This window comes from Anabrus simplex, chromosome 2, assembly GCF_040414725.1.
Source record: "Anabrus simplex isolate iqAnaSimp1 chromosome 2, ASM4041472v1, whole genome shotgun sequence".
NCBI classification, from domain to species: domain Eukaryota; kingdom Metazoa; phylum Arthropoda; class Insecta; order Orthoptera; family Tettigoniidae; genus Anabrus; species Anabrus simplex.
In genome coordinates, this window is record NC_090266.1 from 987,983,434 (window position 1) to 987,998,574 (window position 15,141).

General features: G+C 41.6%; 2 protein-coding genes across 3 annotated transcripts in view; one reads left to right on the forward strand and one right to left on the reverse strand.

Annotated features, from left to right (window-relative positions):
- LOC136863754 (constitutive coactivator of peroxisome proliferator-activated receptor gamma) overlaps positions 1-15,141 on the forward strand; it is a 1,011,420-nt gene that overhangs the window by 605,599 nt on the left and 390,680 nt on the right. The window lies entirely within an intron of this gene.
- The window catches only part of LOC136864906 (uncharacterized), a 349,415-nt gene that overhangs the window by 149,428 nt on the left and 184,846 nt on the right, over positions 1-15,141 (reverse strand). The window contains exon 8 of the mRNA XM_068226495.1: positions 3,711-3,769. Coding sequence (XP_068082596.1) covers positions 3,711-3,769 — 59 coding nt within the window. The remainder of the gene's footprint in view (positions 1-3,710; positions 3,770-15,141) is intronic.

The window sequence follows — 15,141 nt, forward strand, 5'->3', positions numbered from 1 at the left end:
TTGTGATATAAGTATATCCCCATAAAAAGAATTCAATTTTTCCACTTCCTTTCACCCCCGCAGGTGATTTTTCCAAAAAACAAAGAATATGAGTTCCTTTATTTAGAAAGGAGCTTCAAAACACCAATTATCACGGCTATGATATCTTCTGTTTTTGAGATATATGTATCGTGATAAAAAATAATTCAGCTCCTTCCACCCCCCCCCCCCCCAAAGGAGATTTAAAATACCAATTTTCGTGTCTGTAACATCTTTAGTTAAAAAATATATAATTCAACTAAGTTTTCAATTTTTTCACCCCCCACCTCCACTTACGTGGACTTTCCGAAACCAAAGAATACGTGCTTCTTTATTTTTAAAGGAGATTCCAAATACCAATTTTCACGTCTGCAACATTTCAGTTTTTGAAATATAACTCTCCTCATACAAAGTATTCAACTAATATTTCAACACTTTCACCACCTCTCTTTAAATGGGTTTTCCGAAAACAAAAAAAAAAACGTATGTCTTTAGTTTTGGAGGAGACACCGAATACCAATTTCCACGTCTGTAACATCTTCAGTTTTTGAGATATCAGTATCCTAATAAAAATAATTTCAACTACTTCTCAATCCTTTTTAACCCCCCTCCCCCCAGGTGTTTTTTATGAAAATGAAAAATACATGTTTCTTTATTTTTAAAAGAGATTAAAAATACCAGTTTTCTCGTCTGTAGTATGTTAAGTTTTTGAGATGTACGGTAAATAATCTCATTTTAGAAATTAACCCTGTTTTTTAGTTCCCCTTACATGGATTTTCCGAAAGCAAATTGTCTGTGGTTCTTTACTTTTACAGGAGATTATAAATAACAATTTTCATGTTTGTAACATGTTACGTTTCTGAGATATACTGTGGATATAGTGTTTTTAAAATTTCACCCCCTTTGTCACTCCTGTTCACCCCGCATTAATTGGACTTTCCAAAAACAAAAAATACGTGTTTTTTATTTTTTAGGGAGATTCTAAATTCCAGTTATCATGTCTGTAACGTCTTCAGTTTTGAGATATAAGTATCCTCATAAAAGGTATTCATCTCCTTTTTCACTGGTTTAACCCCTCTCAAGGGGACTTTCCGAAAACAAAAATATACGTGTTTCCTTATTTTTATAGGAGATTCCAAATAGCAATTTTCACGTCTGTAACATCTTCAGTATTCCATGTATAAGTATCCCCATAAAAATAATTCAACTAAGTTTCTCTTCTCTTCACCCCAACCCACCCCCTTAAGTGGATATTCCGAAAAACAAAACAAAAATACGTGTTTATTTTTAAAGGAGATTCCAGATACCAATTTTCATGTCTGTAACATGTTACGTTTTTGAGATGCACCCAGTTTAAGAATTCATCCCGTTTGTCACTCCTGTTCACCACCCCTAAGTAGATTTTCCAAAAACAAAAAATACGTGTTTCTTTACATTTAAAGGAGATTCCAAATGCCAAACTTCATGACTGTAACATCTTCAGTTTTGAGATGCATCCACATGAAAGGTATTCAACCCCTTTTTCACCTTTTTTCACCCCCTTAACAGGTTTTTGCGAAAAAAAAGTGTCCCTTTATTTTTAAAGGAGATTCCAGATACCAATGTTCATGTCTTTAAACTGTTCAGTTTTTGAGATATAGATACACTAATTTTAAAAATTCACCCCCTTAGCGCCGGAATGTTCACAAATCCTCCCTTAGCGAGCACCTACATTGTAATATGAATGTATCCCCAAAATATCATTTCCTTATGTCCAGTAGTTTTCGCTCAGCGATGATGAATCAGTCAGTCATTCAGTCAGTCAGGACAAGTTATTTTATATATATATATTTCTGATATGGACTCTCAGATTATGTGCGTAATCGAGGGCAAATGCATACTATCGCTGAATGAAAACTTAGTTATGTTACGATTATATTACTGTGTACAACCGATCAACCGCCTTATTTGTACTCTCCAGAATGAAAGCCATCACAGTGATAGAAGTTGCTTGCCCATTCCTTTAACATAACAATTCCGTTAGGAATAATAATAAAAGGTGTCTAGAATTATGCGTACAGCTTTATCCATCGAGTTCATTCCTAAATTAGCCTTTATCTCCTCATTCCGAGTTCCCTCCTGCCATTGTTCCCACCTGTTTGTACCAGCAATCATTCTTGCTACTTTCATGTCTGTTACTTCTAACTTATTCATAAGATATCCTGAGTCCACCCAGCTTTCGCTCCCATAAAGCAAAGTTGGTCTGAAAACATACCGATGTAAAGATAGTTTCGTCTGGGAGCTGACTTCCTTCTTACAGAATACTGCTGATCGCAACTGCGAGCTCACTGCATTAGCTTTACTACACCTTGATTCAATCTCACTTACTATATTACCATCCTGGGAAAACACACAACCTAAATACTTGAAATTATCGACCTGTTCTAGCTTTGTATCACCAATCTGACATTCAATTCTGTTGGATTTCTTACCTACTGACATCAATTTAGTCTTCGAGAGGCTAATTTTCATACCATACTCATTGTACCTATTTTCAAGTTCCAAGATGTTAGACTGCAGGCTTTCGGCATTAAGACCAAGTCGTCAGCATAGGCCAAACTGCTTACCGGTACTACATTTCCACCTAACTGAATCCCTCCCTGCCATTTTATACCCTTCAGCAGATGATCCATATAAACTATGAACAGCAAAGGTGAAAGATTACAGCCTTGTCTAACTCCTGTAAGTACCCTGAACCAAGAACTCATTCTACCATCAATTCTCACTGAAGCCCAGGTCATGTGAGGCGAATGGAGGAGGATAGGTTACCTAGGAGAATAATGGACTCTGTTTTGGAGGGTAAGAGAAGTAGAGGGAGACCAAGACGACGATGGTTAGACTCTGTTTCTAACGATTTAAAGATAAGAGGTATAGAACTAAATGAGGCCACAACACTAGTTGCAAATCGAGGATTGTGGCGACGTTTAGTAAATTCTCAGAGGCTTGCAGACTGAACGCTGAAAGGCATAACAGTCTATAATGATAATGTATGTAATGTATGTATGTATGTATGTCTAGAATTATTAATTGAGAATCCTCTCTCCAGTACGTTACTAACAATGGTAATTTGTGTTTAAATCACATTTTCTGTTCTTTTACAACCGAGGAATGTTAAATTGAGAAGGATGCGTCTAGGTTTGAGATCTTAATATGAATGAAGTGTATTACTTGAAAATCAAATATAGGACATATGTAGAAGAAAATGAATACCGCGTAAGTGACCGCGCGGTTTGGGTCACGTAGCTATCAGCTTGCATTCGGGAGATAGTGGGTCCGAACGCCACTGTCGGTAGCCCAGAAAGTGGTTTCTCCGTGGTTTCCATTTTCAACCCAAGCAAATGCTCGGGCTGTACCTTAATTAAGGCCACGGTCGCTTCCTTCCCACTCGTAGCCCTTTCCTATCCCATCGTCTCTAATATCTGTGTTGGTGCGGCGTAAAGCAGATTGTAAAGAGAAATGACGAATTTTGTCACGCTTGTTACAAACTATTATTTGTAAATCTGGCGCTTGTTTTTCTCAGCAAATTGTAGGAATAAATTAAAGTCGAATGATTTATTAAGAATTACCGCTGCTGAACACTTAACTGAGTGAAACTGAAGCATGTATGAGTGTACGAAGAAAGTGTTCTACTATCACTGCTTATTGTAACTTACCTGTCAGGCCGAAAAGTATGTTCATGTTGAATGTGCTCACAAGACCAGGAACATGAACACTTCACTGGATACAAACTACACTAATGGCTTGAGGCATTCGTTCACTCAGGTGGAGGGGAATGAGGAAAAACCAGCCGACCGCATGACGTCACCTATTCGTCTGTGGCTGCTTCTAGCTTCCTCCCCTTGGGCAGTCGAAGCTGGGATTGCATCTTTACCTTGCGGCAGGTTGATAACGCGTGCTGCTCTCAGCTGAGAGTCTTAGCTGTTATCTTCATCTTGTGGAATTATCATTGCAGGATATGTTAGGAACGCCATTACTGGAGCTGTAAAGCCATTTGGGAAATCAGGAATTTAAAAAAATGGTTTAAATTATGTATCCCCATTAACTTCATGGAAAATATACACAGATTTATATTATTTGATGAATGACAAAATGTATTAAATAGCTGTGACGACAGCCAACATCTGAATACAGACACTTGGTTGTTAGAGTTGCCAGCGCCATTGTTGCCAACTTATATTTTCAAGATCCGCTAAATACTACTAAAAATCCGCTAAAATTCCGCCAAGAAATCCGATCTCAAATAATAATAATAATAATAAGAAGAAGTAAACGTCTGCTCTCACCCGATCTGTGAGTTTCACTGGGATTAACCACCTGCCTGCGAGACTGGGATTAACACTTGCCTGCGAGCCGGCGAGGTAAAACCTGTAGGCGTTTTACTGCCGGGTGCGAACTAGGTGAATCCCCTACCTCAAGGGCCAAACCCAGAACAGGCCAGTTCATTAAACGGTATTCCTTCACAGCATAAATATAAATGCTACTCTCTCACAGTTTCATTATCTGTCGTCATTCGTCAACTAAGTCTTCTAATTCCGCCAAATTTAGCGGAAAAGCAGCTAAGTTGGCAACACTGGCCAGCGCTCCTAAACACTGTTACGTGGGGGTCGTGATTATTTACACATCCATGACTTGGGGTAGAAGTGCTTCACGCTTGATGTTCATTATGCTTCTTCATTGATCGACACTTATGAGATAGAAAGATATATAATGTGCTTTGTAGTTACCTATTTGTAAGATTATATCCTTTAAACGGCACGTATTTCCCGTCAGCGTTATTTATTTTAACAAGACTTAACAGTTATACGATTTGTGTAAATGTTCAATAAGTGCAAGGTCATCATCTTTTTAAATTTTAATTTTTTGTTACAATGGGCTGTACGTGGTACCGACACGGATAGGTCTTACAGTGACCCTGGGATAGAAAAGTGCTTGGAGTGGGAAAGGAGTGGCCGTGGTCTTAATGTACAGTCCCAGCATTTGCCCGGTGTGGAAATGGAAAACCACACAAAGAATCCTTTTCAGGGCTGTCAACAGTGGGGGTTCGAACCACTATTTCCCAAATGCAAACACTCAACTGCGCGCCTCTAACCGCACAACCAACTCGCTCGGTGGCAAACTCTTAAGAAAACTCTAATTAGTGATACTTGCCAGAGCCAAGCGATCTCCATATAGACCAGGAAGGATACGTGGAGGAGTGCGGAGTAGAGAATTTCACTGTCTTTAATCTCTGCATTAAATTCGGTTTGGTGGTTTACCCGCACAGGAATTAACCTGATACTCACTTCTGGTGAAGGCTGTGTGAACCTTAGGATCATGTGCCTCTCCAGAAGTGGAAGGCTGGTTTCCTTTTGCTAGTTGTTTAACGTCGCAGTAAATCAGATAGGTTTTTCGCAATGATGGGGCAGGGCTAAGACTGGAAAGGATGTGATCGTGGACTTAATTATGGTACAGCTCCAGCATTTGCTTGATGTAAAATTATGATACCACGCGAAAACCATCTTCAGGGCTGCCTGTGGTTCTTTCTTTCTTCTTTCGTTTGGCCGTGCCCTTTCAGATTAGTGCCTTCCCAGCATTAATCTCGACTTAAAAATTAGAAATTCGGGACAAATCTAAAACTGGAGTCAGTGGGATTCGTTCCAACGTGACTTCTGCGTCCAAGCAAACGTGGCCCCATGACGGCTGTGCTTCAGCCCGTTGAAATAATGACGGTAGTGATGATAAAAGGCAGGCTTGCAGTTTTACATGACTGTTGATGTGTATGTATGTTGGGTATTCAGCCCGAAGGCTGATTTGATCATCCATAGCTCCGCCAACAGCTGTCTTAGATAGCCTAGGTGTCACTGAAGAGGCGTACTAGGAAAATGAAGAGTGAGGTAGTTTCCCGTTGCTTTCTTCATCGGGTCGGAAATTGCTGTTACATATCAGTCTTCCAAGCCCACTGAAATGCATGCGCCAACCGACCCTATGTGCGATATTTTCACATCATTCATAACAGGGACTGGCTGCATAAGGGATGGTATTACTAGCATCGCTCACTTTCGTATTGTCGAAGCCAAGGATGAGACAGAGTTCGATGAAAGTAACAAATTTATTCTAGCCCATATCAGAAGACATAGTGCGCTGTAAACTCTACATCTCGCCAGCAACGGCATGTCGTGATTAAAGCCCTAGATTTACGCAAAATCGGAACCTGAGGGACGTAAATTTTCATTATGAAATACTACATTAATCAGTCAAGTTTCGAAGATTCGAAATTGGGTGCCTTAATGAGAAGCCTGTGATGATGGCAAGCCCAATAACAATAATAATGATAATCTTAATCAGACTCTGTATTGTTTTCAAAATTGGAGGAATGGATGCAAAGGAGGGCAATGAGCTAGATACTAATTGAAAATTATAGGAAAATCACTTTATTCAGTTATTCAATTATGGAGACTGGAAGTCAAACCCTCAAAGACGTGGCAGTCCGCAGTGAATGGATTATTATTATTATTATTATTATTATTATTATTATTATTATTATTATTATTATTATTATTATTATTATACCGGTATTATTCCGGTAGCTTTTAGAAAGTTGGTGCGGGGCGGGGAGCTGGACATCAGAGCAAAAGATTGAGATCAAAACGTTAATTTATTCAAAAGGTTGGATTAATTAGCTTTACTTCATATTTCCCCCTTTCTTTAGAGGATTAAGAATGCACACACCGATTAATACAATTATGTTACATAATAATTTACCAAGAGGTTTAACCCGTAAACGCACAGCATGCGATAGAGGGGACCAGCCCTCATAAAATGAAATTTCTCGAACCTAGTAACTAGTCCAAGGGGAGGGTTCCCCGATATTTACAACATAGGGAAGTGTACCAGGTAATTTTGGAAAGATTGTAACATGCGAATATAATTTCCATACTCTTCCGATATAATACATGATATTCATAGTAAGATCGCAGGGAGCGGAAGATGTTCAAGCCCAGACGAGGGCATTCCAAGAGAGACAGAATTCTCCAGAAGGTGCTGGTACCTTCAGACAGAGTAATGATTTACACAGTCACTAGCCGACTCAAGAGGCTTCAAAATAGAATACAAGAGTTAACGTTAACCATTCAAGTTTTAAAAGCCCAGAAGGAAATTCAAAACTGCAGTACAAATTCAATGGGGCCAGTAAACCTTAGTGGCCGATTACAACATCTAGTCCATACATCCAGTGACTAGACATCGGAGCTCCCAAAGTAACATCGACATTTGATAATAAAAGATCATTAAGTCTTTTCAATACAAGGTTTTATAGGGTCCTTTAAACATACCGAAAAACACCCTTACATTGTTTCATATATAAGTTACCTTAATCCTCCCATCATCCCTTATTCAGTCTATCAGACTTAACGTCTTACCTCCATGGCCCTTAGTCGTGAGATCGTACCTCGAGCGGGGCCAGACCGCACAATAAGGCCTGCAAGGTCACTTCCAAGTTTCACGGCGATCGGACGCAGAATGCCCCTGCCGAAGTCAGGACAAAGTATATACGCAGAGCCCTCAAACTCTCATTGACAGTCAAGGAGAGGCGGGGCGTGTTGCCAAGGGACATAGAGGTAAGTGGCACGGCTGCCAACCTTAGGGAAAGGAAGTACTCCAGGGCGGGAAATCAGATCCCTTTTACCCTGGAGCCATAACTTGGGAGAAGGGAGAATATAATTTATTATTAATAAGTTAAATGTCATAACCCTTAAACATCTAGACATAATAAATAGACACCGATTAAAAGTAGAGGAACCCAACAGCCTGCAAGCATAAATATAAGGCAGAACAAACAGGAAAAGAGGGGGAAGGAAAATTCACGGAACAGACCTCCCCCCTTAAACATCTTCTCGGGTAGCAGCTGTTGCGTGAATAGAAATTTTCTTGTGCAAGTAAGTTCATGTGCATTGATCACTAAGATTTTCACACCATGATTTACATTAAACCTTGAGAACTGCACATATTTTTCTCGGGGCGAAAGGTCCAAAAAAACATGGAGGTTGATGAAATGCATCCCAGGATGTAACACGACACAATGAGTAGGATGAAAGCAGCAATCTGAAGTGGCAAGTATACTCAAAATCCGGCCCAAATGGCCGAGATAGTACGCGGCGAAGTCAGTGCCCAGTGGTAGAGCCAGACACCATCCAACTGAACTCCTATACGAAGGCAGATAGAAAGAACCAGAGAATATGCTGGGACCAGTGGTGGAGAGCAGGGGCTCTCTATACGCTGACTATGATGAGTCATTAGCCCAAAAACCGGCTTCAGGAGGCGACGTGGGCCAAGATTAGCTCGAATGAGGGGCCCTCTCACGGAGCTACGGTTAAGATGACTACTCCTCAAGGCTGTAAAAATAAACACAGAGCCAGCAAAGTGTCCACAAGATAACAGATTCGATGTGAGGATGGGCTGAAGAGCACAAGGAGGAGGTAAAATTGGGAAAGGAATCCGGGAGGATTCACAAATAAAGTACCAAGAACCAGAACTTATGATAAAACAGAGACAATTAGAATTTAACACCCCGTGATCATGATACCAAAAGAAAGAGGGACAGGGGAACCCTCAATGAAACCAAAATTAAGCTGAAACAAAGCAAATATATACCGACCTAACAACATACAATTCAAAGCAAGCTACGCAGGTTTGACCTGAGAAAGGTGAACTCTAAAAACCCTTTCCGCCTCAGGATCTCTTACAAGTGAGGTGACAGGAGTTTAAAAAATCCTCAATAGAACAATGTCTGCGAATACGAGGAACTAGTTTCCCTGACGGGGCAAAAATTTTTACGAAAACCCTATCCCCGACAGCCAGGCTGGAAGGACGACGCCCTTGATCATAGCGATCACGTTTCTTTTCATAAGAGACCTTGAGATTCTCCCTAGCTCTCTTCCAGGTCGTCCTAATGTTAAGGAGGTCAGTGTCCTCGGGCAACAATACATTGATATCCCACAAGTTGGAAAGGGGAGAATTGGGCACAAAACAAAACATAAGAGAAAAAGGGGAGAATTTATGAGCCTCATGAACAGTAGAGTTGAACGCGAACGCCAACCATGGTAACGTAGTATACCACCTCAAAACATCATCGTGATGAAAGCAATGAGAGCGGAGCGGAGATTGCGGTTCACTCTCTCAGCATACGCAGGCTGGGGGTAATATCCAGAGGTAGTAACGTGAGAGATAGACAGAGTAAAACAAAACTTTCTAAATAGGTTAGAAATGAAAGCCCTAGCGTTTTCAGGAACTAAAAAGCGACACGGGCCAAACGATGAAAATATCGTCTTCGGACATCTTACCGTTGTCTCAGCGGTAGCTAGTTTGGTAGGGAATAGCCAAGAAAAACGGGTGAACCCGTCAACACAAACAAATATAAAGTTATTCCCATCTCCTTTCGATTTTGAGAACGGACCAACGTAATCGATGTATATACGCTCCGTAGGACGAGCAGCTTGGGTGGAAGATAACAAGCCTACTTTAGTAACGTGGGCTTACTAACCCTGCAAATCCTGCAGGCTCTAACAAGTTTACGGACTTCTCCATCGAGTCCCTTCCAAATAAAATCCTCTCTGGTTTTCCCTCTTGTTTGCAGTCGCTTAGGTGCGGCCAGTATCCAGCATTCGGGAGATAGTGGGTTCAAACAGCACTGTCGGCAGCCCTGAAGATGGTTTCCCGTGGTATCCCATTTTCAAACTAGGCAAATGTTGAGGCTGTACCTTAATTAAGGCCACGGCCGCTTTCTTCCCATTCCTAGCCCTTTCCTGTCCCATCGTCGCCATAAGACCTATCTGTGTCCGTGTGACGTAAAGCATAAAGTAAAAAATGGCAAGCGAGAGTAGTTTAATAATAATATTTAAGAATCATGGGCACCAACACCGAAGGTATCATGATCTTTATATTTTGATCATGACGAGAATGACAGTAAGGAACACCATTTCTCAAGACATAGGGGGCGATGCTATTCCCGTTACTTAAATCTTGAACAATGGGTCCTGATACAGGATCTTCAATTTGAAACTTCGCGGTATCATGATACAACAAGGGAGCATCGGTCAAAATAGCATCAGGCAAGCGTAACGAGACAGGAGGTTCGGAAATTAACAGGTTATGATCCTGACCAAGATCGTGAGAGTACAGTACATATGACTAACAGAGTCGGCAAGCACATTGTCGGATCCCCAAATATGCCGGACCTCAAATTGAAAAGCAGAAATCCTTATTGTCCAGCGAGCTAAACGAACAGTTCTCCTAGGTTTCCCTAGGACCCAACTCAATGTTTGGTTGCCCAACTCAAGTTCGAACTTGACATGCTCTAAGTACATCCGAAATTTCTCCAAGGCAAAAAGCACAGCCGAACCCTCGAGATCGTATACCGAATACTTAGACTCAAGAGGAGAGAGAGAGAGACCTCGAGGCATAAGCGATAGGGCGTCTCCTTAAATCAGAGTCGCGCAATAAGACAGCAGCAACGGCGGATGAAGAGGAGTCGGTTTGGACGATAAAGGTCTTAGAAAAATCGGGCATCGCCAACACAGGGGCATTGGGTACGGCTAATCTCAAGTCGTCAAAGGTGGCTTGCTGGGACGGACCCCACTCAAACTTAACCCCTTTGCCACGGAGGGAGTTAAGAGGGCCAGCACGCTTGGCAAAATCAGGGATGAACTTACGGAAAAAGTTAATCATACCAACAAAACGGGCGACACCTTTTACATCCTCGGGAGGACTAAAGTCTCGAAGGGCATGGGTTCGAGAGTGATAAACGAAACGCCGTTAGGTGAAACAAATTGCCTAAGAAATGACATTTGGGGCTTGGCAAAATATACCCTAGAGACTTTGACTATAAGATCAGCTTTACGAAGGCGCGACATAACTCCATTGAGGTGTTGAAGATGATCCTCAAAAGTTTCAGAATAAATGACCACGTCATCCAAATAATGATTGACAAAATTAAAATATCAGAAAATAAATGATCCAGGAACATAGTAAGCACCGCGGTCCCAGTGGAGGTGCTAAAAGGCACGCGACAAAATTCGTAAAGTTTCCAGTCGGTAGTAAAAGCAGACAAATGGTGAGATTCCTCCGCTAAGGGAATCTGGTGGTAAGCCTGATTCAGATCGAAAACGGTAAAATACCTGGCCCTTTTAAACCACGAAAAACAAGAGTGCAAATCACGAAGCGGTACGGATTGTAACACTATATTTTTATTCAACGCCCTATAATCCAGAACAGGCCAAAACCCACCCTGAGGTTTGAGCACGAGAAAAATAGGAGAAGAGTAGGCGGAAGTCGAAGGACGTATGATTCCCTCGTCAAGCATCTTATCGATAATCTCCTTTAAGGCCTGCATTTTAGGAGGTGAGAGACGATAAGGAGGAAATCTAATGCGTGTCGAGTCAGAAACGTGAGTCTTATACTCTAAGTTAGTCATCCCCAATTTCTCAGTGAACACATCAGGAAAAGTGTTACAAATCTTCCGAATACACTCGCCTGGTCCTCGGGCAGATGGGTAAGACCGGGCACAATCTCACCCTGAGAGGGCGACAACGAAAAAACAGAAGCAGCATTAAACATAAGTAAAGGAATATTCACAGAATCCGAAAATTTGAACCAACAGAAACCATTCTGCATATCTAACACCAACCCTGAATGAGTGAAAAAATTTGACCCGAGGATAATGGGACAAGACGACCTTTTTGCTACGTATAAACAAAACTTCCAGGTATAATTGAAAATGCGAAATTTTACCCTTAACATCCCCCACAATCTCTACCTTAGATGAGTTAGCTGGAACACAAGAGAAAGAAATGGGCTCCAAATCAGGAAACTAACAAACGGCTTTATGCGAAATATACCACGTCTCGTTCACAAGCGAAACTACGCTTCCAGAATCCAAGAGAGAGGAAACCGGTTCATTTTTCACTTCCACCTCGATAAAAGAAGCGAAATCCGTAACATAGGCAGTTATTTTTGACACTCAACACGACACGTTATCGAAGGCAGTTTCGGAGCCCCAAAATCTTCACAGTAGTTATGCGGAGGTTTGTCAGAGGCTCCCCCGCGACTGTCCCCCTGTCTACCCAGCTGTTACTCAGCATCCCAGGATATGCCTCGCCAAATGGCCAGCGAGCCCACATCGAAAGCATACGTTATTAACAGCCATAGACTGATCCTTTGTGCTAGAGCACGCACTAGGTAATGGTGGACTCGAAAACCGAGAATGGCACCGGTTACGTAAATGATCAGGGAAACCACTGGTATAACACTTCATCTGAGGCGCAGGCTTTCGCGAAATATAAATGTCACTGGCATTAAAAGGGGAAGACCCACTCGGGGAGCGGTGAGAGTCGGCATTGCGAACTCCCTCTGCCGATACAACCATTGCCGCCAGTTCAACAAAGTTACGAGGATGAGCCACGAAGCACAAACAGGAGCGGTAAGAGGAAGAAATGCCCTATACGATAGTAGAGACCATCTGCTCTTCAGTATAAGGAGAGCGAAAACCCTAGCGTAAAATGTAATGTCAGATATAAAGTCAGATAGGGGTTCATCAATGCACTGTACCCTGAAATAAAATCTCTGAATGAACGAATTAAGGGCGCGAGCAGGAATGAAATGCGTTCAAAAATTATCATGAAAGTGTTGTGAGGACATATGTCCTGACTAGCAAGATACCCGTGCTTCCTTACGGTATTATAATGAAATTTATAATTGAATGCTTTACGTTTTATATATAGTCCGCCGAAATTCGCGATCTAACTCGTTTTCTTAGAGAATCCGCCAAAATTCGTAATCTGACTCGTTTTCTGAGAGATTACGGCAATGTTCCTCCCATTTTTCAATCTTTTTTCTAGCAATCGATTTCGTACTTCCCGGGCTAGGTCCAGGTATTCCTTCCGGCCAGTTGGGTCCCTAATTCTTTGCCATCTTTTCCTATAAGTGTTTTAATACGGATCAAATCCTTGAGACGCGGCGTGGTGTCGTCTTGGGTACCCTGGCGGTACTGAACCCGCGGCCGGACTGCAATCGTAGTCATTACCCGACCAGGACCCGTTTCCAGCGCGATCCGCACATTTTGACGACGGTCCAGAACATCATCATCATCATCATCATCATCATCATCATCATCATTATTATTATTATTATTATTATTATTATTATTATTATTATACCGGTATTATTCCGGTAGCTTTTTGAAAGAAGGTGCGGGGCGGGGAGCTGGACATCACAGCAAAAGATTGAGATCAAAACGTTAATTTATTCAAAAGGTTGGATTAATTTGCTTTACTTCATATTTTCCCCCTTTCTTTAGAGGATTAAGAATGCACACACCGATTAATACAATTATGTTACATAATAATTTACCAAGAGGTTTAACCCGTAAACGCACAGCATGCGATAGAGGGGACCAGCCCTCATAAAATGAAATTTCTCGAACCTAGTAACTAGTCGAAGGGGAGGGTTCCCCGATATTTATAACATGGGGAAGAGTACCAGGTAATTTTGGAAAGATTGTAACATGCGAATATAATTTCCAAGCCTAGCATACTCTTCCGATATAATACATGATATTCAAAGTAAGACCGCAGGGAGCGGAAGATTTTCAAGCCCAAAAGAGGACATTCCAAGAGAGACATAATTCTCCAGAAGGTGCTGGTACCTTTCAAACAGAGTAATGATTTACACAATCACTAGCCGACTCAAGCGGCTTCAAAATAGAATACAAGAGTTAACGTTAACCATTCAAGTTTTAAAAGCCCAGAAGGAAATTCAAAACTGCAGTACAAATTCAATGGGGCCAGTAAATCTTAGTGGCCGATTACAACATCTAGTCCATACATCCAGTGACTAGACATCGGAGCTCCCAAAGTAACATCGACATTTGATAATAAAAGATCATTAATCCTTTTCAATACAGGGTTTTATAGGGTCCTTTAAACATACCGAAAAACACCCTTACATTGTTACACATATAAGTTACCTTAATCCTCCCATCATCCCTTATTCACTCTATCAGACTTAACGTCTTACCTCCATGCCCCTTAGTCGTGAGATCGTGCCTTGAGCGGGGCCAGACCGCACAATAAGGCCTGCAAGGTCACTTCCAAGTTTCACGGCGATCGGACGCAGAATGCCCCTGCCGAACTCAGGACAAAGTATGTACACAGAGCCCCCTAACTCTCATTGGCAACCAAGGGGAGGCGGGGCGTGTTGCCAAGGGACATAGAGGTCTCACGGCTGCCAACCTTAGGAAAAAGGAAGTACTCCAGAGCGGGAAATCAGATCCCTTTTACCCTGGAGCCATAACTTGGGAGGAGGGAGAATATAATTTATTATTAATAAAAGTTAAATGACATAATCTTTAAAACATCTAGACGTAATAAATAGACACCGATTAAAAGTAGAGGAACAAAACAGCCTGCAAGCATAAATATAAGGCAGAACAAACAGGAAAAGGGAGGGGAAGTGAAGTTCACGGTATTATTATTATTATTATTATTATTATTATTATTATTATTATTATTATTATTATTATTGCTGATCCAGAAGGTATACTGAGCCTCCTGTACCTTTCATATGGTTTACAGTACATATTGCATGGTATCGACTTGCAAATTGAATAGGTACCTGGAATGTAATCCTGAAAATTACTCACAGAAATGCGCCTGCAGGCTTGTTCGAACATCTGCTCGTAAACTAGGTGGCCGTTACGCGAGTAGGGAGGAAAGCTGGCTCAGAGTCTAATGCACATACGTTCCTTTTATGTGACTAACTCTGGAGAGCTGTGCTAGGGCTTCCGCGCAAGTTGGCGGTATATAGTGGTTTTAAGGGACTAACTCGGGGAAGCTCGCACAGAAGCTAATTCGTATCCATTGCTCTTACGGGTTTACCTCTAGGGATCTGGCACAGGGCTACATCCGGGTCTCTCGGAGCCGTGCTAGGACTACTCGACAAGATGGCCGCTATATATTGCTCGTTTGGGACTAGCTCTAGGGGACCTGGCACAGGGTTACTTCAGAGTCTTGGAGTTGTGCTATGACTACTGAACAAAATGGCCGCTATGGGCTC